Source organism: Symsagittifera roscoffensis, chromosome 7 (genome assembly GCF_963678635.1).
Source record: "Symsagittifera roscoffensis chromosome 7, txSymRosc1.1, whole genome shotgun sequence".
NCBI classification, from domain to species: Eukaryota; Metazoa; Xenacoelomorpha; order Acoela; family Convolutidae; genus Symsagittifera; species Symsagittifera roscoffensis.
This window is the reverse complement of record NC_087068.1, coordinates 51833629-51856500: the sequence shown is the minus strand read 5'-3', so window position 1 is coordinate 51856500 and position 22872 is coordinate 51833629. Positions and strand designations below refer to the sequence as shown.

Here is a 22872-nt window from a genome sequence, read left to right as displayed (position 1 = left end):
TAAAAAAAATTGGATCTCTGGTATGTATAATTTTCATTACAAAAACAACAGCGTATTTTCGAGCATGGATCATTTTCCAAGTAAAAAAGAGACACAATTTAAGATGGTTTAAATGAGTGAATTGCATGGTAAAACGCTTGTGAAATGATATAGTAATACACTTTCAATAAAATTCCCTCGGAAAACTGCATATTTATTAGTTTTTGCATTGTATTAAAAAATGTTGAGCCATATGCTACATCCTCACTGCAAAAATTGTGTACCATACAAATGGTTGACAACTTAATTGTCCATTATTAAAAAACAAAAATTTTTTTTTGCATTTGAATTATTTTAAAAAAGATTTCTGAGTTATAACTTTTAAAATTCAGGTCTTTATTGATTAATTGAAGAACTGCAAAATTGATATAATATTAACTGTTTTGTGTTTGCAATTTAACTGTTTTAAATTTTGGGCTTGAAAATTGACAATAGAGCGAAATGAGTCGAACTGCATCCATTTTCAGAGACCAGGCCGAGAAACCATTCGTCAACAACGAGTAAGTCTTGCAGATCTTCATTTTTTATTTTTCTCAGTTTTGCATGGGAAGAGGGTTTTGAAACATTTTGTCGACCTTTTTTTAGGTCGACCAGATGGATTTTCCGAGTGCTCCAATAACACTATAAAAACCCTATTAACACTATAAAAACGCAGAATTTTCTTTCCCTTCAAAGGTAAAAGCAGGTCTAAAATTCCGTTTTTGACCACTTTTGGAATTTTTTTGGGACCCTTTCGTGCGCGAGGAAGAAGGGGCATCCCTAATTTTGAGTTGCAGTTTTTTTGGGTCGAAAAAGTCAAAAGAAATCTAAAGAATTGATCGATGGAAAAAGACCAAAATGTAAGCTGGTCTCGTTACCACAGGGTGTTTTAATGAAGTAAGATAAATAAGTTCAGTTTTTATATGAAACAATCGTTTTTTAAAAATCGTGAAAACGTAACCATATTCTCCAAAAGGTTGTCTTAAGTTTAGTCACAATTTGTTTAAACTACGTTTTTCTAGTTGTGAATTGTGATTGAAAAATTGCACATTTTTTAGTGAGTTAGGACCGATGTGGTTAACTCATAGAGTAATTTCGGATAGGGTACACCGTCTGCTCGTCACGCTATCTTATTTTCGGCCGGATAGATTCGTGCAACTTCTTAGTCTAATACCGATCCTAATCTTACTCTTATACTTTCCTGGTTTGTTGCGGCTGCTGAAGTTCTTTTGGAGAGGCAACTAATTTCTAAGTTAAATTCAAATCTCTCTGGTGCTGAAATTACAAGTAATTTCAGCACTTACAAATAAGTGGGTTGTTAGTTAGATGGATCATGATTGGTTAATATTAAATACTTTACAGTGGTAAAATATCTAATTTATCCAATCATAAAATATAGTTTAGATCAGGTTCCACCCATCCGGGTTTTACAGAGTTTTTTAGAATTATCTTTCTGCAATTCAAAGGATGGATGATGGACGTTGGTATTTGGCGAACATCGTACTCTTGTCCGGTTTCTCTTGTTAGAGAAGTTCCAGGACGCTGGAGTTAGGGGCATCAATCGTTGTGTCTTCTTGTGACAACGATGGTGTTTCCCAATGAAATCAATCTGATTTCAGAATGGTTTGCTATGACGGGTTTTTCTGTTTTATGTAGAGAACTTCTTTTGTGTTCGACCTCGTCTGGGAATGGCGTGGAGATTGTGCGTGGAGGGGATGCCTTGTAACTCGGATCTGTACGCATACTTGAACATCGAGGTGGTCATTGGTCTAGTTCAATGAAGTCCTTTTCTGCGAAGTCAAGTCGTACTCTAAATCCTTTGAGTTTGTGATTGTGGACGGCATATTGATTTGTGATTGGCCATTCTTTTTCGAGTGTAGTGGGGTCATTTTGTCTTTGGATGTTCGTCTTTGTTGTTGTATGCTGATCTATATACTGCAAAGTATAGTTTACATTTTATAAATTTTTTATTAGTTCAGTGTTTTAATTATGATTTTGGTTAGTTGTTTTCACAAAAGCATTTTGTTTTAGTTCGGTTACTTTGAAGAGTTACTCACCCTTGAGTACCTCTTATTAAAAATAGAAGTGTGGTCACAAAGCGTGGATGTAGCGCGGTGGGTTAGGCCGGCTATAGAGCATGCTCAGGACGTCCTCTCTGGTGGGTTGGGCCAGGAGTGGGAGTATGATTTCGTGCGGTTTCTGTGAGAGGTCCTGTTATGTGATAACGTTTTATGTTGGGTTTATGGTGGTCTTTCTTATGTTCCGTTGGTTGTGTCCTTTTTTTCAAAAATCAAATTGTTTTTGTTATGGGTTTGTCTTTCGACTTTTTTGTGTTTTATTATTTCTTTCTTAGACTTTATAATAGTCTTCAAAAGAATAAATTATCCAGTTTTAAACTGGGTTAATCCGGTTTGGGTACCGTTGGTTTTCTTTTCTTAGTCATGCTGTTATTTTATGATTTGCGGTGTTTAGTAAGCTGCGTTGGTTAGTTTGGCTTAGTATATAATTCCTTTCCAAAAGGGTTAAAGGAAAGTTTGAAACTTGTTATCGTATGTTAGAGTTGTTGAGTGTGAAAACTTGAAACTGAAATTCATTATTTAAACAATTCTTCGTGGGCGAGCTGTGCGAGTTTGGATAGAATTCCTGTGCGAGTGAATGAAAATATCAAAAGGTTAGTACTGCATTTTTATTTTATCAATTTACTACATAGAATTTTAATTTTACTGCTAGTTTTGGGGAAAAGTTAAATTACAAATTTTCATTTTTTATGAAATTTACTGCTTTTGGGGAAACAATTTATAAATTAATTTACTACATTTGGTATAAATTTTATCAGTTCATCTTGTGGAAAATATTAATGAAGTTTACAAGAATTTTAACATGTCTATTTTTTATTTTGCTTTTTTGTTTTTTGCAGATGATCGTGGTATGAAGACTAAAGATCTAAATGAAACATGAGTAAAGAATGGTTAGTATTTATTTTGAATTTATTAGTGAAGAATATGTATAAATTATACTTACCTGTTAGTCGTCGGGGAAAAAACCGTGGGGGAAGATGTCGTGTATCATGTCGGAATTTGTTAGTAATTTTGTTAGTATGCGAATGATGTTTTTAGTTTGAAGCAGTGGCCAAAGCAATTGAAGTGCTTTAATAGTTTTTAGTTCTTCGGTGCCAACTGCAAACTCATAAGGTGTGTTTTGAATGAGATTATATATTTTGTGATTGTATTTAGTATTGTGGATGAATTCTAATATAGGGATTTCTATAGGTTGGATAAATTCATGTGGGATAAGGAAGGGTCTGGATTCTTCTGCATTAAAGGTCTTCGTGATGGGACAAAATATATATATTTGTGTTATTGGGTCATAATTGCGGAGGATGCCGTGGAGGTTAGTATCTTTGATGCAATATGTGAAATTTAGAAAAAATGGCGAAGTGTATTTAGAGTTAAGAAACTGAAAACGGTGGTGTGGTTGTCTTGATAGAGTGTGTAGATCAAAATGATTTTGTATGAAGCGATAATATGTATATGTGTGGGTTTGTTTAGTGCGTAACATAATGTCGTGTGAGCAGTGCAACTCGCGTTCATGTGGTGCAAGGAAGTGGAAGGTTAGTGAAAATAATTGAAATTTTTCTTTAAAACTTTCGTAAGCTTGCATGTCGGTTAGTGCTTCAGAAATGATGTGATCAAATTTTCGATCAAATATATTGAGTGTAAATACATATGGTGTTTTGATGAAAAATTTTTCTGTTAGTTGTGGGTTAGCGAAGCGGTCGTCATCTAAAAATTGGTCTTGATTAGTTCGGATGATATTATGATCGTAACATTCTAGTGTAAATTCGTTAGCTCGGGGTGCAGTGAATGTTTTTAGTGATTTTTTATATCCTATATAAGTAAATTGTCTATGTGTTAGTGGTGTGTTGAGTCGATATAGCATATCTTGATTTCTTTCTATATCGTTATGAGTATTAGATAACGGTAGGCAAAGGGGATTAGTAAAATGATAATATGATGTCCAATGAAGTGTAGGCATTAAAACATGTTCATCTACAAAACTACGTGTGTCGTTAGTGTCATGAGGGGTTTCAAAGTATATTGTGGAAATGAAGGTAAGGTGATTGCTAGAAAATCTTTCGTGTTAGTGTGATGTGGATGATTAATATATTCACGGGCTGTTCCTGGTTTGGTTGGGAATGGATGGTTCGGGAATTTTCTTTTAAAAGTGCGATAAGCTCTATTAGTGCTATTTGATGATTCGGTGGATGTGGATGATTGTGCTAATGATGCAGTATAAGCTGAAGAGGGTGTAGGGTTAGGTGGGTTTGAGGATTCTTTTGTGGAAGAAATCTGATTTATAGTGGGGGTGTTAGGGTGTAATAGTTGTTGTTGTAGGGTGATAAAATTATCGAGTTCTTGGGAGATTTGGGGAATATCTGGAGAATTGGATGATCGGTCTGAATGAAATGAAGAGTAGGTTGGGGTTACTTGTGAAGCATAAGAGGGTGTAGAAATGGACGGGAGTGGGTTATTTGGTGGGATTGGTTGAAAATGGGGTTTTGAAAAAACTGAGGAGTTGGTTTGAAAATTATTGGATGGAGATGGTTCGGAGTCAGCAAATTCATCAGGGGTTTCTATATTAGGGTTATTGAGTTGTGAAATGGAGTATAAAACTGAAATATTTGAATTAGTGTCTGAATTCATGCCTGATGTTATATTACTAGTTGGGAAATCGGGTGGTGGGAAAGCAAAAAGTGGAATTATTGTAATTGGAGTGTTGAGGTTGGTTGGATGGGAATTTGAGCGGTGTAGGGATCCAAGTTGTCGGCTCATCGTGGGCTAAAAAAATTATTTTTTTGAGACTGAAAAGCGGTGGTATGGGGTTGTTCGATAATTTGTTCATATGTATTTTCATCTTGTGAATGATGTGTCATTATATGTTGTATGGGACTTTGCGATATGTTTGGTCTAAAATTTGGATTATGTGTTATTGCTAAATTTCGGAAATTTCGTGGGACTAGGGATAATGGATGGTTATGTGGTAGGGGTGGTAACTGTGGTGCTGTAGGCGTTACCTCTATATTATTATGTTCTTCGTCGTACGTGTTCTGTCTTGTCGCTATTTTTGTGTTATATTCTTTTATTTGTGCGTCTAAAAAAATTTTGTTTATTGATGATGAAAAAATTCCAAAAAATCCTGCAAATAGTATGCGTGCTACACTTGCTTGTCTATTTACTTGTGTGTGTATAGCGCATGTATTATAGATTCCTTTTAAAAGTGAAAAAAGAAATCCTATAAAGTTAAACATTGCGTATAAAATAGTTAATTTTTCTAAGATGTAATAGGGCCATCCTAGAAAATCGAGAATTTCATTTTTTAGTGAAACAAAGCTAAAAATATTTATAGGTGAAATATCTTGTGGTCGGTATTTTTCACCGTTTAGATATATATAGTCCTTAATGTATTTAAAATATCCGCTATAATCTTGTGTATAGATATCTGCAAATCCTGCTGTTTCGGCAAGTTTGCGTAAGTTTTGGTCAATTGATTGTCTTTGTATAGTGTCCATTTGTGTTAATAATTCTTGGAATTGCTGTGTTCTAATGTGATGTTGGATATCGGATTTTGAATATATTCCAATTGATTGTAAATCGATATTTGGGTTTCGAGCAATAGCTCTAATGCTTTCGGGTGAAAATTTTTTGAGTGATTGCATTAATGTGGGGTATGGGGTAAGAAGATAATATTTATCTTCATCAGCGTTCAGTTGTACTACATTGTGGCTATTTTCTGATCTACATGGTACTGCGGTATCCCAGAAATATGTTCGTCTTGAGAGTGTGTCAACGAAATGTACTTTATTTTTGTAAAAGATAGGGATTCTTGTATAGCATCGTTTATCTTCAAAAACATATAGTGGTGATACTTTTTTGGTACAAGTACAAAACCATAAAATGTTTCCTTCGTAGTCTAAAAAATTTGATCTATTTCCTGATAGTAAATATCCTGCGTAGGGTATTTTTAATACTGCTAGTGCAATTGATTGTAGGATTTGTGTCCGTTCTAATTCGCATAGTTGGTGAAGTGTTTCTAATTCAGAGAGTGACATTTCCTGAAAAATTCGACTAATTGTGTAGTCTAATTTCATATCTAAGTAAATATCATAGTGGATATTACCAAAATAAGAATTATTCATTAGTGATAGTTCTTGTAAACGTGTGCTTTTAGTGTCATGTGGCTTTAGATGTCCACCAGGTTGACCATGAATTTTTTGAAAGTTAACTGGTATATATGATGTTCCTTCGTTTAGAGGATGACCGGTGGCATAAGGAACAATTTTTATTTTTCCAGTGGTCATGTCGAATCCATTTTCGTATTCAACTAATATTTCAGAATATTGTGTTTTGTGAAGTGGATTTCTGTATTTGCATGCGAGTTCTGTTTCTTGATATATTTGAAAACGTGTCAATTTATTTTCTATATTGTGGATGTTTCTTAATTCAGTACTTTGTTTTCGTGATAGATTTACTTGTTCATATGGGATTGATTGTATAAAATATTTTTGTGAAATTTTGTCATTCGGGCGTGTATTTTTGCTACTTGAAATGTTGTACAAGTATCTTCGGGAAACCAAACAATTGTTGCCTGTGTTCGTGTTGTAGGGTCACAATAGCCTTGATCGTTTTTACAAGGTAATCTAATTCCTTGATAGATCATTGTGTTGTCAGATAAATCGCGTGTGAGTTGTATTTTTTCGAGTTGTATTTTCCAATCGAAAAACATTATTTCTTGATATCCTTTATTTTTTGTGTCTGCTTTGCAGTTTGATGGGTTATTTATACCAATGTGAGGTATCCAGTGCTTATCGTGTATGTCATAAGTTAATCTTCTGTGTGCGCCGTTGTATGGGTATTTTTCATCTAGTTTTATTTGTCCTTGATATCGTTCAAGTTCTGCTTGATGTACAGAATCGGCAAAGACTTGAAAATATACTAATTTTCTGTCGGTGTTTTTTTTTCTTGTGATATTTAGTCTGAGTAACTCGTTTTTACAATCGTCGGGGTTTAGATGCAAAAGTCGTTCTATATTACTTTGGTAGAATGATTCGTGGTCAAGTCGGTTTTTATTTCCGTTTGAGACTTGTGAACAATGTACTTTCTTTTCGGAAAATGTTGCTGTAAATTTATATCCTATAACTGTTGTTGCTCGGGCTTTTGAATAGAGTGTCGCTATTACATTTGTAGTTTCTATAGCTTGTGGTTCTGTTTCGCATATTGATACTTGATTTATTGCATATTTGTGTAGTGTTTTTTGTTCATTTTCTTCACAATCGTAATGTGTTACTAATAAGTCTTGGGGTCCTGTGCGGGTAGAAGGATTTATGTTCTGATCGGAGATTATTAGAAAAAGGAGTTGGAAAAAAATCAATATTTTCAGAATATACATATGTATAATAATCCTGAGTACGGGTTATAAAATGTGATGTAACCAATTGTCTTTTTGGTATATCTGTCGTAATTATATATTACTTCAGTTGTTATAAATGGTGGTGGTAGCGATTGAGCTGTTATATTTGGTGGGTTTAATGGGTAAGGATGTTGAGCAATGTTGTTTAGTTTAACCGTGATTTCAAATTTTATTTGTAGACTATTTTGTTGGAGTATTTGGATGTTATGGTCACGACTGTCTTCGTGGATATCTTGTCTATATTGTAATCTATTAAGTGCCCAGTTGTGGAGTCGGTTACTTTCTGGGTGCTGTCCAAATAATGGTGGGGGTGCTGTGAATGTAATACAGTCTAATCTTAAAGGGATATTTGTTGATGATTGTTCTCGAAATCTAGCGTCGAGGTTATTTGGGAAATTTAAATGAAAAGGTGTCGGTGAAATCTGGCTTATTGATGGTGTTGATGGTAGTGATAATGTTTCTGGTAGTGATGATGATGTTGTTGTATCTGTAGAAATATCTATTGGTTCATTTATTAAATTGGGTTCACCTTGTGTGAATGATTGTGTTGTCCAATATGGTAGTCGTGATGTTTGGTTTGGGGGGTTAAAGGGATTTTCACGTATTTGTTCAGATGTTGGTGTTGAACCTAAGTAATCTGAGGGTAGACTTGAGGTGCTACGTTGTGAAAGAAGCGTAGGGGTTTCTGGTAATATGCTAATTGGATTTTCGGGAGTACTTGGTGATGGGGATTGGGGTATATCAAAATGAACTCGGGGGTTTAAAAATTTCTATTTCGTCGTGGATGTATAATTTGTCTATTTATTTCAACTGTATTTTGATTTTGACTAAGATTTCGTATTCTACTTAATTCTTGTGGTAGTGTTGGGTACAAGTTATATGTTGGTTCACTTAGAGGTGCTTGTCGCTGAACTGGTTCTAGTGGTTCAGATAAGCGAGCGTGTCGTTCTTCAAAGGTATATGGGTTATCTTGGAAAGAAATTCGTGTAGAAGTTTGGGGGTTTTGGGTAGTTGTAGGTGGTGTCGGGTTTTCTTGGGATGATGTCGGTGAAGACTGACTGTGTGATTGTTGGTTAGCAGTTTTTGAGGGTTTTTTATTGATTTCTTTTAGTGAAAAAATTTATGTTTGTTGTAGTATTCTTCTAGGAAAAGAATTAAAAGGATTGTTGCTAAGGCGAATGTTATGACTGCCTTCTTTATACATTTGCTAATTGTCAAGATGAGGGATGATAAAAATGTTATAAAAATTACAAATAGTAAAAAAATATCTGTTCTACTAAAAATGGTTCGTATCATTTAAATAAATTTTGTGTTTCGTACCTGTGAATATGGTCAATGGCTTTTGAAAGTTGTAGGTATAGTTCAAATATGGAATAGAAAATTTGAAAAATATTGCAAAAAATGATTAGAATTATTACAAAAGCTTCAAAGGTATCAAAAAAAAATATGAATAAAAGTTTAAAAATTGTTAAAAAGTTTATGAAAATGTTGAGAATTATGTTGACTGATCGAGAGAAGAGCATTTAAGAAATGGCTTCTTGATCGAATATTTTTTGTTGTTTGGGGCAATTTTCAAGTGTGGTCGAATTATTTATTGGTTTTTTGACAAGTGGGTTGAGTTTTGTGAAAAATTGTTGGGGGCGAATTTTATGGTGTTCGGGAGGTTTTCTTTTACTTTATTTTTATTTGTCAAGTGATCTGGGGTATTTTTGAGATTTTTATACTGTAGGCTAATTTAATATGTTCGTTCTTTTACTTTAGGCTAATTGAACATTTTGTTTGGGGGGTTTTTGAGGTCTGAGTTGGGAAAATATTGTTGATCTTTGCGTTATTAGATAAAGGAGGGTTATAATATTATGGTGGTATTTATTTTAGTTGTCAAGTTGGAGTGGTTTGCTTATTTTTGACCTGGAGGTTGTAAAGTTATAGTTATAGATATGCCTGGAGTTTAATATCTTTCGTCTAATAGGTTTGTGTTAGAGTTATAGAAGGTGACGGATTGAATGAATCCTATTGGCTAATTTTGAACTAGAATCGCTGCGTGTTTGACAGCATGTTATTTTGAAAAATGAAAGTTTTAAATGTTTCAGAGGTGCAAAGATTATTAATTGTAAAATTAAAGTTGTTTTTGAAATTCAACTTTCTTTAATATTTTAGATTGTGGAATGAATGTTTTGTAGTTTTTGCGTGGTTGATTTCTAAGTCGTGATGACTCTCTATGTTCTGATTTCTCGAAGTGTTCTTGGGGTATAATTTTTTCTGTCATTTTTTTATTTTTTCTTTCTTTTTGAGGTATATTTTGATCTTTTTTTTTTATTGTTTTTGGTTGTAGTTGATTTTTTATTTTGTTTTTCGAGGTGAATGTCATTTTGTTCTTTTCTTTCATTTTCCAAATGTGGGTGATTTTGAATAGCTTTTAAACCTGTGAAAGAATATAATTGAGTTAATTCGCGTAGTGCGTATTCTTTTGGGTAATAAGGTAATAGATTGTTTGGATGTTGAACAATTTCTTTCTGGTCTGAATCGGTGATTTTATATGTTACGTCAGTGGGTTTGGCGATTATTTGGTATGGTCCTTTACGAAGGGGTTGTAATTTTTTAGAAATTCCTTTTGTATTAAAATTAGGTATTAAGAAAAATGTTCCAATTTTTAAATCGGAGGCTGGCGTAAAGCGTGAATTTATTTGTTCGTTAATGTTTTGCCTTTGTAACAAATTTTTTGTTACTTTTTGGTAAACTTCATTGTGTTTTATATCTCTATTTTAAATCCATTCGGTGTGTGTACCGGATGCTAATTTAAGAATTTGTGGGTGATGAAAATGATCTTCATAATGTGTGTGTAAAGGTAGGTTATAACAAATTGTAAAGGTAGGTTATAACAAATTGAGTTTTTATGAGAGTTTGCTGTAAACATAATTGGTTTACGTGGCTTTTGATTAAAAACCATTTCATATGGTGACATTCCTAGAGTTGTCGTAATTTGTGAATTAAATGCTATGGGAAATAATTTTACATCTGCTGACCATTCGGTGTATCTTGTATCATTTCCATTGATGATACATCTAAGATATTCTTGTAGTGAACGGTTCATACCTTCGACTAAGCCGTTTGTCCAAGGTGCATGAGATGTACGTGGTTTGTGCTTAATGTTATATAAATGACATAGTGTGATGATTTCATTATTTATGAATTCTGTACCGTTGTCTGTAACTAAAATTTCGGGTAATCCGAACTTGGCTATCCAGTGTTCATAAAGTGTTGTGTAAGCGTAATAAGCGTTACAAAGTGGTACTGGGTTAAGTGCTACATAATGTGTAAATGCGTCAACAATTCCCAAATGTAGGAGTTTCCTTCAGATGATGGTGAAATTGGTCCTTTTGTATCGAATGAGATACGATGGTTAAAATATAAACGTTGTCCTTTAAAATCTTGTTTTTGTGCTTTTTGTTTTTGATTTGGATAAGGTTTATTTAGCTGACATACTATACAATCATTGCATAGTACTTTTATCCAAATTGGTGCATTTGGGAAATAAAAATTTTGTATAAAATTTGAATATGTTTTCTCTGATCCAGAGTGTCCTTTAATGTTTTGTGTATGTGAAATGTTAAAAGCTATGAGAATCATACTTAAGGGTAGACAGGGAACTGTAGATTCATTTAATTGATATTCTAGAAGGTCTGTGTTTTCATTAATTGTTGTATTATTAAATTTTCGAAAATATCGGAGAAGTGTTTTATTTCCTAAAATTGTGGTATCTGCCTTAACGGGTTTAGTTTTGTATTTGTGTCATGATTTTAGTTGTCTAATTACTGGGTCAAGATTTTGATATTGTTTCAAGGTATTAATTGTAATTTTATCTGTTGCGGGGAGAAAAATGTTTTCAATTTCTAATTTAGATAAAGGAATTGTGTCAAGTGGGTCATGGAGGTCAACAACTTGATTTATTGTGTATTTTGAAGCATTTGTTTGTGGTCCTGATAAATTTATTTCATCAGTTAAATTTTCTTTTTCAATTAACGGAAAAAGGTCTTTTTTATGCGAGTGTTGTTCTACTCTTTTTTGTTGGGTGTTATTTTTTATCCATTGTGAGTATGGAATTGGTTTGAAAGTTGATGTTCCAAGTAGATCAACTTCGTAGTGGTTATTTTGGCAATCTAAGCAAAGTGGGAAGTGTTGTAGGTTATTTATCTGTGATTGTTCAATGTCAGTTTTTACTGCATATTTGCATTCTAGTCGGGGTGATGTTTCGTTTTCTGCAAGGTAAAATTTTATATTTTTGGGTATTTCAACTGTAGTTTTTCGTGTAAGTAATTCAGGTGGTGTATTTCGACTTAATGTATCTGGTAATGCAAGATTCTTTCCTGCTGTCCAAACTATATGTAAGTTTGGAAATTTCATTAGAATTAATTGAAATCGATAAACTCGGTGATTTGGATTTGACTTTTGTTTAAAAAGAAAAATGATTGGTTTGTGATCTGTGAATAGAACTGTTGGATGTTTTGATCCAAGTATCAGAAATTCATATTCTGTAAGTGTACAAATTATAGCTGTACATTCTCTCATTAAAGTCGAGAGTCGTAGCTCTGCTTGAGTGAATAATCGAGAATTTGCTGATATAAGGTTCATTTTATTTGTACCATTGTGTGATTGTAATAATGCTGCGCCGATGCCAAAATTTGAAGCATCGCACATTGCATAGAATGGTTGATTTGGATCTGGAATTGTCTTTGAAATTTGTTCAGTTAAAAGTTTTTTAATTTCTTGAAATCGTGTTTGATGTTCAGTATTCCATTCAAAATTATTTTGTTGTCTGAGGATATTATAGAATGGTCTTAAATATAATTGCATTTTATAAACGTATTTGCTTAAAAAATTTAACATTCCAAGGAATTCTTGGATTTTCTTTTTGTTTGTTGGTGGTTGAAGTTTTTGAATAGCATCAATGCGTGCTTTTAATGGAGTGATTGTCTTTCTTTCTATATTATCTCCTAAAAATTTAACTCGTGTTAAAAAGAAGTGTGATTTATCGGGGGCGGCCTTCAGATTTTTGTTCTGAAGTATTTTGTGATAGTGTTCTAAAACTGTAAACATTTCTTCTTTTGTCTGTGATTGCATAAAAACATCGTCTAAATAGGTGATTGCGTTTTTCTTAAGTATTAGTGGTCTAAAAATTTTACTCATAAAAGCTGAAAATGCTGCTGGTCCTATGGATATTCCATAGAATAGGCGGTTGAATTCATATTGTTGATTTCCAATAACAAATTTTGTTAAACGTCGTGATTGTTCATCTAGTGGCATTTGATTGTATGCACTATTCATATCTGCGGTTGTAAAGTATTTTCCGTTTATTTTTGTTAAAATAACTTGTATTGGTTCAATAGGCCAATTGCATTTTGATTCGTCTATTAGTGAATTAAGATATCTAGCGTCTAAAACTATTTTTCATGATTCTCCTTTTGCTAGGATGATAACAGGGTTAATAAATGTGTTACCTTTTGGTTGTTCTTCTTTGTTTACCGGTGAGATATTTTTGTATTGCTCTAAAATATCGAGTAATCTGTTCACTTTGTCGTGTAAATGAATTGGTACTTTACTTGCTCTTTGTTTTTTGAAATTTGCATCAGGTTTTAACGGGAGATGTAGTGATGAACTGATTTTTCCAACATCAAATTTGGATGTTGCATAGGCTGCTGAATATTTTATAAGCTGTTTGGCTAACTTATCAAATTCGTCTTGTGTTATTTGTGAATGTTGGAAGTTAAACATTGTTAAAAACTTCTGCTGATCTTCTGTATAGTTGTTTATGTTGAATGTAGGTTTGAAATATGGGGTTTTTTGTGAAATAATCTGTATTTCTTTTTTCATTACTTATTATATTATTTATGGATAGTTCTTCGTTAAGAATTGTGGATTGACAAATATCTAATAATTGGAGTATATTATTTACGCGGTATGCTTTTTCATGCATTGGTGAAATTGTAGCGTTTGTTTCGCAATATCCTAAAAGTCCTAAGAGTAATGTTACTTGATATGGTGTATTGTTATATACATGTAACGAAATGATGTCTGAATTCGTATTTTTCAAATATTTTATGGATGAAATCTTGATTTTGAAAAACTTATGGATAGGTTTGAATTCAAAGTCTGACATGAAGAGTTGTTGTTTATTTTGATTTTTATCATATTGGTGAACTTGTTTTATGGAAATGTTATATATATCTCCTGATAGTGGTTTCAGGTGTTTCCGTTGTTGGTTATAAATTGGATAAAATTTTGAAAAGAATGGTGGTTGTTTAATTACTCTTTGAAAAAATGTTAGAGCTGTATTTTTTGTTTTTGTGTACTTATCTTTGATTAGTATTTTACTATTCAAGATGTTGATTGTTGGTATCAATTTCGAGATAAATGGTATGCCAATGATATTGTGTTTAATATCAGTGATATGAAATATTTGTTTAAATGGCTAGTTTAAAATTTTAATTTGCTCCATTGTTCTTGTGGGGAGAAGAAATAATTGAACTTTTCCATAGTTTACTAATGTTGATCCTTGTGCTGTTGCTAGTTTACTGGAGGTTGCAAGAGGCGTTAATTTTGGATGTAATGTTTTGATTTAATTCCATGTGGGAATGTTAATTATGTTTGATTCTGCTCCTGAATCAATTAAAAAATCAATTTCAAGATCTGGTGGTTGAATTTCTTTGTTTCTTGGACTTTCTGAAAGGAATGGTATTGTCCAAATTTTATCTTTGGGTTGTTCTTTTTGTACATTTTGGTAGATGTGATTTGTATTCAAACATTTTGTTTTGTCATTTTCATTGGGTTTATTTACGGTGTTAATTTCGTTAATCTCTTGTGCAATTTGTGTAGTATGGATGGGTTCAATATAATAATTGTGAAGAAGTTCCAATTGATTTTCATATATATGTGATGTAAAAGGTTGTTCATATATAATACGTTTGTAGTCGTTTTCGAATGCTATCATATTTATGGAGATAGTGTTTTCTGTTTCACTTTCTTTGTCTGATGATCCACAGTTTATTTGATTTAGTTGTAGTTCGTTATTTCCTGTGTCGTCAATACCTGGGGGGTCTGATGTTGTTTCTTCATTTGATTGTACTTGATTAATATGTCTTTGATATTTGGGTGTACTACTTCTGTAGCGATGTTTAGAATTATTATAATGGTTATTATTTCTATGTGGTGATTGAGAATAATTTCTATAACGATTATTATAACTTGAATGTCGATTTTGTGAATTATTTCGTGATCTGTTTTGATAATTGTCGTTTGATCTGTGATAGTTTTATCTGTTATATGAGTTATTTCTTGATCGATTGTTCGGGTAATTCTGATTTCGATTGTTTGAATAACTTCTATTTCGATTATTTGAATAGTTTCTATTTCTGTTGTATGATGAGTTTCGTGATTGATTGTTTGGATAGTATTTTTTTCTTGTGTTTGATTGGGAACTGGATCTAGGAACAAATTGTGTTGTATTTGATTTTGATCTGGAGTAGTTATTTCGACTATTTGGTCGATTATAATGATTTTGTGAAGAATTCTGTGTTTTTCTTCGTTCAGGTGATCTTCCTCTATAACTTGAGTTATATGGTGATTGGTTCCTTGTGTAATTAGTATTGTTCGGAAGTGGTTTTCCTGAACTGTTGTTGCTGTATACATTTTTATTTGGTAGATTTTGATCTTTCTTCATGTATTGATAGAATGATTTATTTGGTTCTTTATATTTTTGAGGTTTGTTTTGGTTATCCTGTTGCTTTTGTCTGCATTCGGATATACTATGTCCGTATCGTTGGCCATAATTACACCATTTTTTGAAAGATGGTTTGCCTCTAAAATTTGGGTGTTTTTCATAAATATTTAGTATTTCAGTGATTTTTTCAACGAGGTCTGTATCTGATTCCTGTATGTTATTGATATTTGTAGTGTTTGTTTCGATTCGATTAACATACTGTAGTTTCAGATTTTCTGTTTCTTCAAGTTTCATTGTGATTTCCGCTTGCTCTAGTTTGTCTACTAGTTTTCGAAAATCTAAATTGGGTTCTCGAATTGAGGAAGGATGAGATGCTCTCTTTTTTATTGCTATTTTCCTTAATTGAGTTGTTAAGGTCATCATTAAAATTTCTGTCATTTTTGTGTTTTATAGTCATGTGTATTTAATGAATATGCTTTTCTAACTAGTGTTTCGATGCGTACTGCTAATTGTTTGATGGTTTCATTTGGTAATCTGCGAATTTCATTACATAAAACTCTTTGGTGTTGTTTAATTTTTTCGGAGTCAAACATTTTTGAAAATTCTTGTGTGAATCTTTTCCAATTTGATTTTATTTCTATAGGTAATACTGAAAACCATTTTTGGGCTGCGCCATCTAAGGTTGTTTGTATCAACGCTGTGCGTCGATGTATCCAATTTTGATGTAGTGGTGTATTAATTGGTTCAGGTCCTATATTTAAAATTAAATTTGCTGTTACTGCATTTAAATAATCTTCTACAGAATATTCAGGGTCTGTTCCTGTGAATACCATTAATGGTTTGTTTGATGTTATTGATGATCCACCCATAAGGTATGGATTCATTGTCCTTTGAAGTTATTCTGCGGCATTTGGCATTTGTGAAAAATTTGAAAGTTGATTTTTTGTTATTTCGTGTTGTTGAAGGTAATATGGGAGTGGTATTTCATTTTGCATTTGAGTTGGTTGATACGAGTGTGTGATCATTGGGTTTTGTGGCTGAATTGGTTGAAAAGATTGTGTATTAGTTGGATTTTGCATTTGTATTGGTTGTTGATTTTGTGTATCTGTTGGACTTGGAGAAAAAATTCTATGATATGTATAAGGTTTTTGCACTCCTTGTCCGCGATATTCTTGAGTATACGGTGCAAAAATATCTGGTTGTAAATAATCATCATCAGATGATAAGTAATCCGTATGATGAGGTGCTTGCTTTTTATTTTTATTTTGTTGAAAGAATGGGTAATTTTCACTACGATCCTGCGGAGGATGTGAATTAGTTTGAAAATTTACTGAGTTGGTTGTTGTCATTGGGTTATCCGAATATCGAGATCTTACATGATTATTATTAGTTTTTCGTGGGGGATAGTTTGTTTTTGATGAATGTGCGTAATTATAATTGTGTTCTGCAAAAGTGTTTCTTGTGAACGTTCTTCGTGTTTTTGACGGTACTGTCATAGGTCTATATGTTTGATAATCCATTTGAGAATATTTTGGAGCAACCGAAGGTTTAACGGTTGATTGTAAGGTTACTTGTGCCAGTGAAGTGTTCGTATTTTTTGGTGTTGTTAAATTTGGACGTATCTGTGAAATGCTTTGTTGTGTAGTTGTTGTTGTTTGGACGATTTCTTCATTTATAAAGTGTGATGGTGTTTGGATATCTTGTTGTGTAAGATTCCTAGTTCCATTAAGGTTTTCATTGTGTATGACGGTCGAATTTAAACTGTTATTTCGCGTATCAGGTAAAAATGTATTGTAGTTTAATGGTGTTGCATCAATGGTCAGTGGTACTACTCTCACATAATCTCTTTGATAAGATATTGTACTTATTGCTTGACTTGAGATTGATTGTGGGATATGAGAGACCATTCAGGGTCCCAAACGTAGTCTGACTGTTCTGTGATGGCAGTATCATCGTTTGGATTTTGAGGTCTGAAATTTTTTCTTGCTTGTGAAATTAAGTCTATATTATGTGTGAAATAATCTATTGTAAACCATGCCAAAATTTTTTGTAAGTCATGTTTTGTGTGTAGTGAAACTTCGTCTTTCGTGAAATTTTCTTTGATTATATGTAGAAAAATTGAAAATAATGTGATTTCTTGTCGTACTTTTGTATGTTTAGATGTCTCGGTTGGTGAAATACTTTTAAATTCTGTTTTTTCTAATATTGAAATATAGCTATAGATTATTGCAAAAACTTCGTTAGTGAATATGGAATTTGCTCTTTGCGAATTATGATATTGTATGCTTTTAATAAATTCTAAGAATACTTTTGAAAATTCTAATTCAAGATCGTCTGTTTGAATTACATATTTGCGGTGATTCGGATTTAGTGTGCTGAATTCTATGGTGTAGATTCCGTATTGTTGTGTTAAATTACATATATCTTTCAGATAATGTTCAATAGTTTGTCTTTTGATTTTTTCATCTGGGAAATCTGCTTTGCATGGGTTGATTCCGGGTTCAAACAAATATAGGAGTAAATTCTTGCAAAAGTCATGCTGCCCTCTATTATCGGGTGCATCTATGAGGAAGGGGTAAACCTCTTCGTCATCTGGACTTTCGTCACTTTGAGTGTGGCTGTGGCTCATTTTTTCGTTTAATGACTGTTAATATATAACTATCGATGTGTCTAATTGGTTGATTCCAATTATACAAGTGTACTGGTTTGTGTTTATATTGCTTTTTTATTCTTCTTTTTCCTCTTTTTGATGAATTTGAAGTTGTTTCTGAGTCGGAAAAATATAATTGATCGTGAATGGGACAATTTTTATCAATCGATTCTTTTAATTTATAGAGTTCATCTAAATTGCTGGCTTCTGATTCTGAAAATGCGTTTCTATTTTTTGAAAATCTTTTTCGTGTGATTTGTCTTTGTTTGTTTATTATTTTTTTTTATTGTTAGTCGTTTTGTTCTGATATATCCAACTGTTTGTGTATGAGGTGTGATTACAAGATCGTATTTTTTGTTATCTATTTCACAGTTGTGTAAAACGATTGTTTGTTTATTTCCTAGATTTTTGAATGACATAAGTTTTAGGATGAGGGATGCAAAAAGTTGTTAGATGATGTCTATTTCCTTAAACTGTTAGTCCTTTCGATTTTTTGGTTAGCTTAACCTGGGTCTATTTGTTCAGGGTTGGAGAGAAAAGTATATCGATTCCGAAGAATGATTTTTTACTTTCTCCTGGCTAATATAAGCTAAGGTGTTAACTTACTTAATCTTACTTAGGGATAATGATTGTGTTCAAGGGTTGGAGAATAGTAAATCGATCCACAAGGTTCAGGTATAATTAGAACGCGAGTAGTTCGTTAGGTACTATTTTAAACTTACTAAGTCTAAGATTTATCCTGGACCTGGTAAAAGGAGGGTTCAAGTGAAGGATGAATAACCGAAGTTCTTCACTGTTTATCCTAATTTGAATGGTTAGTTTTGTTGAAAAATTTCTATTAGTCTTGGGTTTTTTTGGAAGGGTTGGATAGTGAATCGACGGTTGAGGTCGTTAGACACTTGCTAAGTGGGTGGGGGAGAACAAAATTGTTCTTTTTGATCCAAGGATAGGCCTTGATGATCAAGTTTTAAATTTAGTGAAATAGAAAATTAATTAAGATCCAAGGATAAGCCTTGATGATCTGATTTTAAAATTAAGTGAATTTAAGTTTAAAATGGTTTAAATTTATTTAAGAAAAATATTTAGTTTTTTAATGATATTAGTTAGCTTATGATTGCTGTTATGTTTAGGTGATGAAGCTGGGACAACAGATGATTTTATGATTACTAACAATTTATTGTCATGCTACTAATTTTTGTTTTGATTTTCAATAAACATTTTCCAAACATGTTTCAAATAATACTGCAGAATTTAAGAAAACGGTCTGAGATCTTTTTATCAATCGTTATTGTATATTAATAATTTTGTTTAGCGCCTGAAATGATCATGAAGATTGACTTCAAGATTTTATGTTTGCAAATGAAAATCTAAATTCATTGCTAATAAGGTTCTAAATAAAAAAGTTTGTGTTGGCTTTTGTCGTACTATCATATAACTATATGGTAAGTTTCTACTTTGTCGTATGTCGTCTCTGGTTCGAGGTCTTCTTACGATTCCGGGTAGTTCTGTTATCGTTCGGAATATCGGCTCTGATCTATTGAGTCGTAGAGACATTTCGATTAAATTATCGTCGTATAACATTTTTAAAATGTTTTGTCTAAATTCTAATCTATTTTTGGTTAATTCTAAGCTATTAAGGTCTTATTCGAGACTTATGGTCGCACCAGATGAGTTAGGACCGATGTGGTTAACTCATAGAGTAATTTCGGATAGGGTACACCGTCTGCTCGTCACGCTATCTTATTTTCGGCCGGATAGATTCGTGCAACTTCTTAGTCTAATACCGATCCTAATCTTACTCTTATACTTTCTAGTCTCAGGGAGTTTAACTCTTCTCTGCTAGGCTCAATAGATCTAGGGTATACTGGTTTGTTGCGGCTGCTGAAGTTCTTTTGGAGGCAACTAATTTCTAAGTTAAATTCAAATCTCTCTGGTGCTGAAATTACAAGTAATTTCAGCACTTACAAATAAGTGGGTTGTTAGTTAGATGGATCATGATTGGTTAATCTTAAATACTTTACAGTGGTAAAATATCTAATTTATTCAATCATAAAATATAGTTTAGATCAGGTTCCATTAGGCCACAACTTTTTTGGCTTTTTTTCATGATTTAGAATCTTGAACTCCATTTTAAAATCATAATTTAAACAAATTGTGACTATACTTAAGGCAACCTTTTGGAGATTATGGTTACGTTTTCACGATTTTAAAAAACGATTGTTTCATATTATGACGTAATTTATCTTACTTCATTAAAACACCCTGTGGCAACGAGACCAGCTTACATTTTGACCTTTTTCCTTCCATCAATTCTTTAGATTTCTTTTGACTTTTTCTCGAGACTTCTTTGCTATCAAATTTTTCACCAGGATTTTTTCACGGTTAAAACTTGTTTTTTGTTCAAAAGAAGAAATCCACCACAGCATACGAACTCAACGAAAATCATCTCCCAAATGCTAAAAAAGAGACCGTCGCCCCATAAAAAGACAATTGCAGATGTCGCGGACACCTCTCAGTCACCTCAGAATTACCAGAACCCACCAGCACCGTACAGGCAGGTATGTAACCTTTACGTGCATTTAAAGACTACAAAAGGTGAAACGTTACGGCTATAGGCTTGATGCGCTCTTTGAACAACTATTGTTCTTTGAAAATAACTGTTCAATGATTTGCTTGAAAAGTAAAATGTTTCAGAATTAGAAGAAAAAAAATTGTTTCCATATTGATAATTTGTTTTTCTGTGTGTAGCTGAAAAAAACTCACAAATTAAATTTACTGAAATGCAGTTAAAAAGCCCAGTTAAACTGTTCAAAGATCTCCAGTTTTGTATTTCAGAAACCAAACCAACATGAAGAAGATCACTATGAAACAATTCCAAAATCCAACCTTGACGACCCAAGACGAAAATACAAAACGAACACTGCAGCAGTTAGACCGTCACAAAATAGAGACAACTCTCCTGACCTGGAATTTGCTCCTAATTTGCGAAAAGCAGCCAGCATGCCAGATATTCACCATAATTCCAATTTGAGAGGTATTTTAAGAGAAGATTTAAATCGGTTGAAAAAGTCTCCAGTTAAAAAATCTGAGGGTTAAAAGCAGCTCTTTTATACAATTTGTGGGAAACCGTTTTTGTTCATGATGTACTTTATGTTACAAAAAAGTTTAAAAACAAATTAAATTGTACAAACTTTGAAACAAAAAAATTTAAGTGATCAGTGATTGTAAATCACACAAACGGTAAAATTTCCTTCAAATGTTTGAACTTACTTCTTTGTTTCGACCACTAAAAGTGGGGACGAACTTGTTCTTCTCCATGAAAAAATAGGAGTCTTAAAAATCATTGGAATGGGTCGAGTGAGATATCATACTAAAGGTTTTTCAATCGCGGTTCGGAAGTCATCAACTTTTTTTTTCAAAACATTTTCCGGTGTCAAGAAAAACCGCTTAGAAATTTTTCTAGCATTTGTCTAATTTCGAGCAAGCAACGCGAGTGAGTAGACCTTATGAAAGAAAAATTTTCAACTAAATGGTAAAAAAATTAGCTTTACTCTGGGAAAACTAGTCTTGGAAGCTTCATTCAGCACTTCCGTGACAAAAAAGTCCTAAACATTTATAAATTTTAATCTGCAAATCATAGAAAAAGCTTAGGCATTTTTAAATTTTTTTTATTTCCTGATGTGGTAGAGCAACTGCAACTGCATTTGCAGTAACAAGTACTGTAGCCTTGGTCTCATGTTCATATTGTTATCTATAACTATATTATTGTTATTAATTCTTCCAAGGTCAAACATGTGTGACCTTTGTTCGATATAACAAGAGTCTCAGTTCTCTCTAGTGTAGCAGCAGCATACAGTTAGCCACAAAACTCAGGCTATAGAAAAAAGATGGTTTCGTATAAAATTAAACTCTTTTGAAACCAACATCGTTTTCACTATCAAAACCAACGAGGTTCTATCCGGTATCACATGGCGCAGTCAGCAGAATCAGGATTTTTGTCTCAAGACAATGGGACAGACATGGGAATTCCGGTATTCTGGGTTTTGGCAAACTCGGATCCACCATGGAATTTTGAAACTTGGTTTGATCAATTCCTATTAGCTGTTACTGTCAAGGAGAACGTGGATTCAGAAGTATTATTAGAAGATCCAAGAGCAGTACTGGAAGAACCACTACCACATCCGGAAACGCCAGGAAACAACGAGGATGCGCAGTCAGTAACAGAGAGAGAAGCTCGTGACAGATTAGCACGAGATAGAGTCCTATTAGAGAATGAAGAACGTGTTATACGAGGACCTAAAGTGGGACTCAACGTATTCTGCCACGAAGTTGGAAAACGTTTAACATCCCGACTATTTCTAGGTTTGGGTTCAGAAGGCAAGAAAAATTTATACAAAAGAATCCGCACACGGAAATATTTAAGCTCGGATTTCGAGATATAGTGAGATTGGCAAAAATCTCCTTTGAAAAGACAAAATGCATCACTTACGAGCGATAAAATTTGTTTACAAGATCACATGAAACGATTGAAACCCTCGAATTCTTTCCTCCAGCATTAACTGCACAAACCGCAAAAGTGGAGCTGGGAGGACTGGAAGAAGAACTAGTTAGAGATTTGTTTATATCCCGGATGCTAACTTTTGAAACATTCACACCAGAAGAAACACAAAAGCGAGCAATAAAATTCGAACAAAGCAAGCAAACTACGCAAGCATTTCAAAGGTCCTCAAGAATTACAACTAATAAGGGACTATTCTCGAACGCGCAAACTAAAACAAAACAAGAACCAGTCATGGCAATTGGAAACAAGGGATATAACCCTAGACGTCAAGGTCGAGATCAGAACAAAAGGAAAAATTACGAGAACCGAAATACTACAAGATCCAAGGGAGATCAGAAATAATGCACGAGATGTGAAAGAAGTTTTGGAGAAGGACACTTGAAGAGTTGTCCAGCAATAGTTAAAACGTTAAAAGAATTGTAACAAACCAAATCACTTTGCGAAAATGTGCAGATCACAGCA

At 33.1% G+C, this 22872-nt stretch overlaps 1 protein-coding gene across 1 annotated transcript in view; it reads left to right on the top strand.

Moving 5' to 3' along the window:
• Nucleotides 1-274: 274 nt before the first annotated feature.
• The window catches only part of LOC134852070 (uncharacterized), a 33488-nt gene continuing 10890 nt past the window's right edge, over nt 275-22872 (top strand). The window contains exons 1-3 of the mRNA XM_063868350.1: nt 275-539; nt 20260-20407; nt 20685-20883. Of these exons, the coding sequence (XP_063724420.1) occupies nt 481-539; nt 20260-20407; nt 20685-20883 (406 nt within the window). The 5' untranslated portion in view covers nt 275-480. The remainder of the gene's footprint in view (nt 540-20259; nt 20408-20684; nt 20884-22872) is intronic.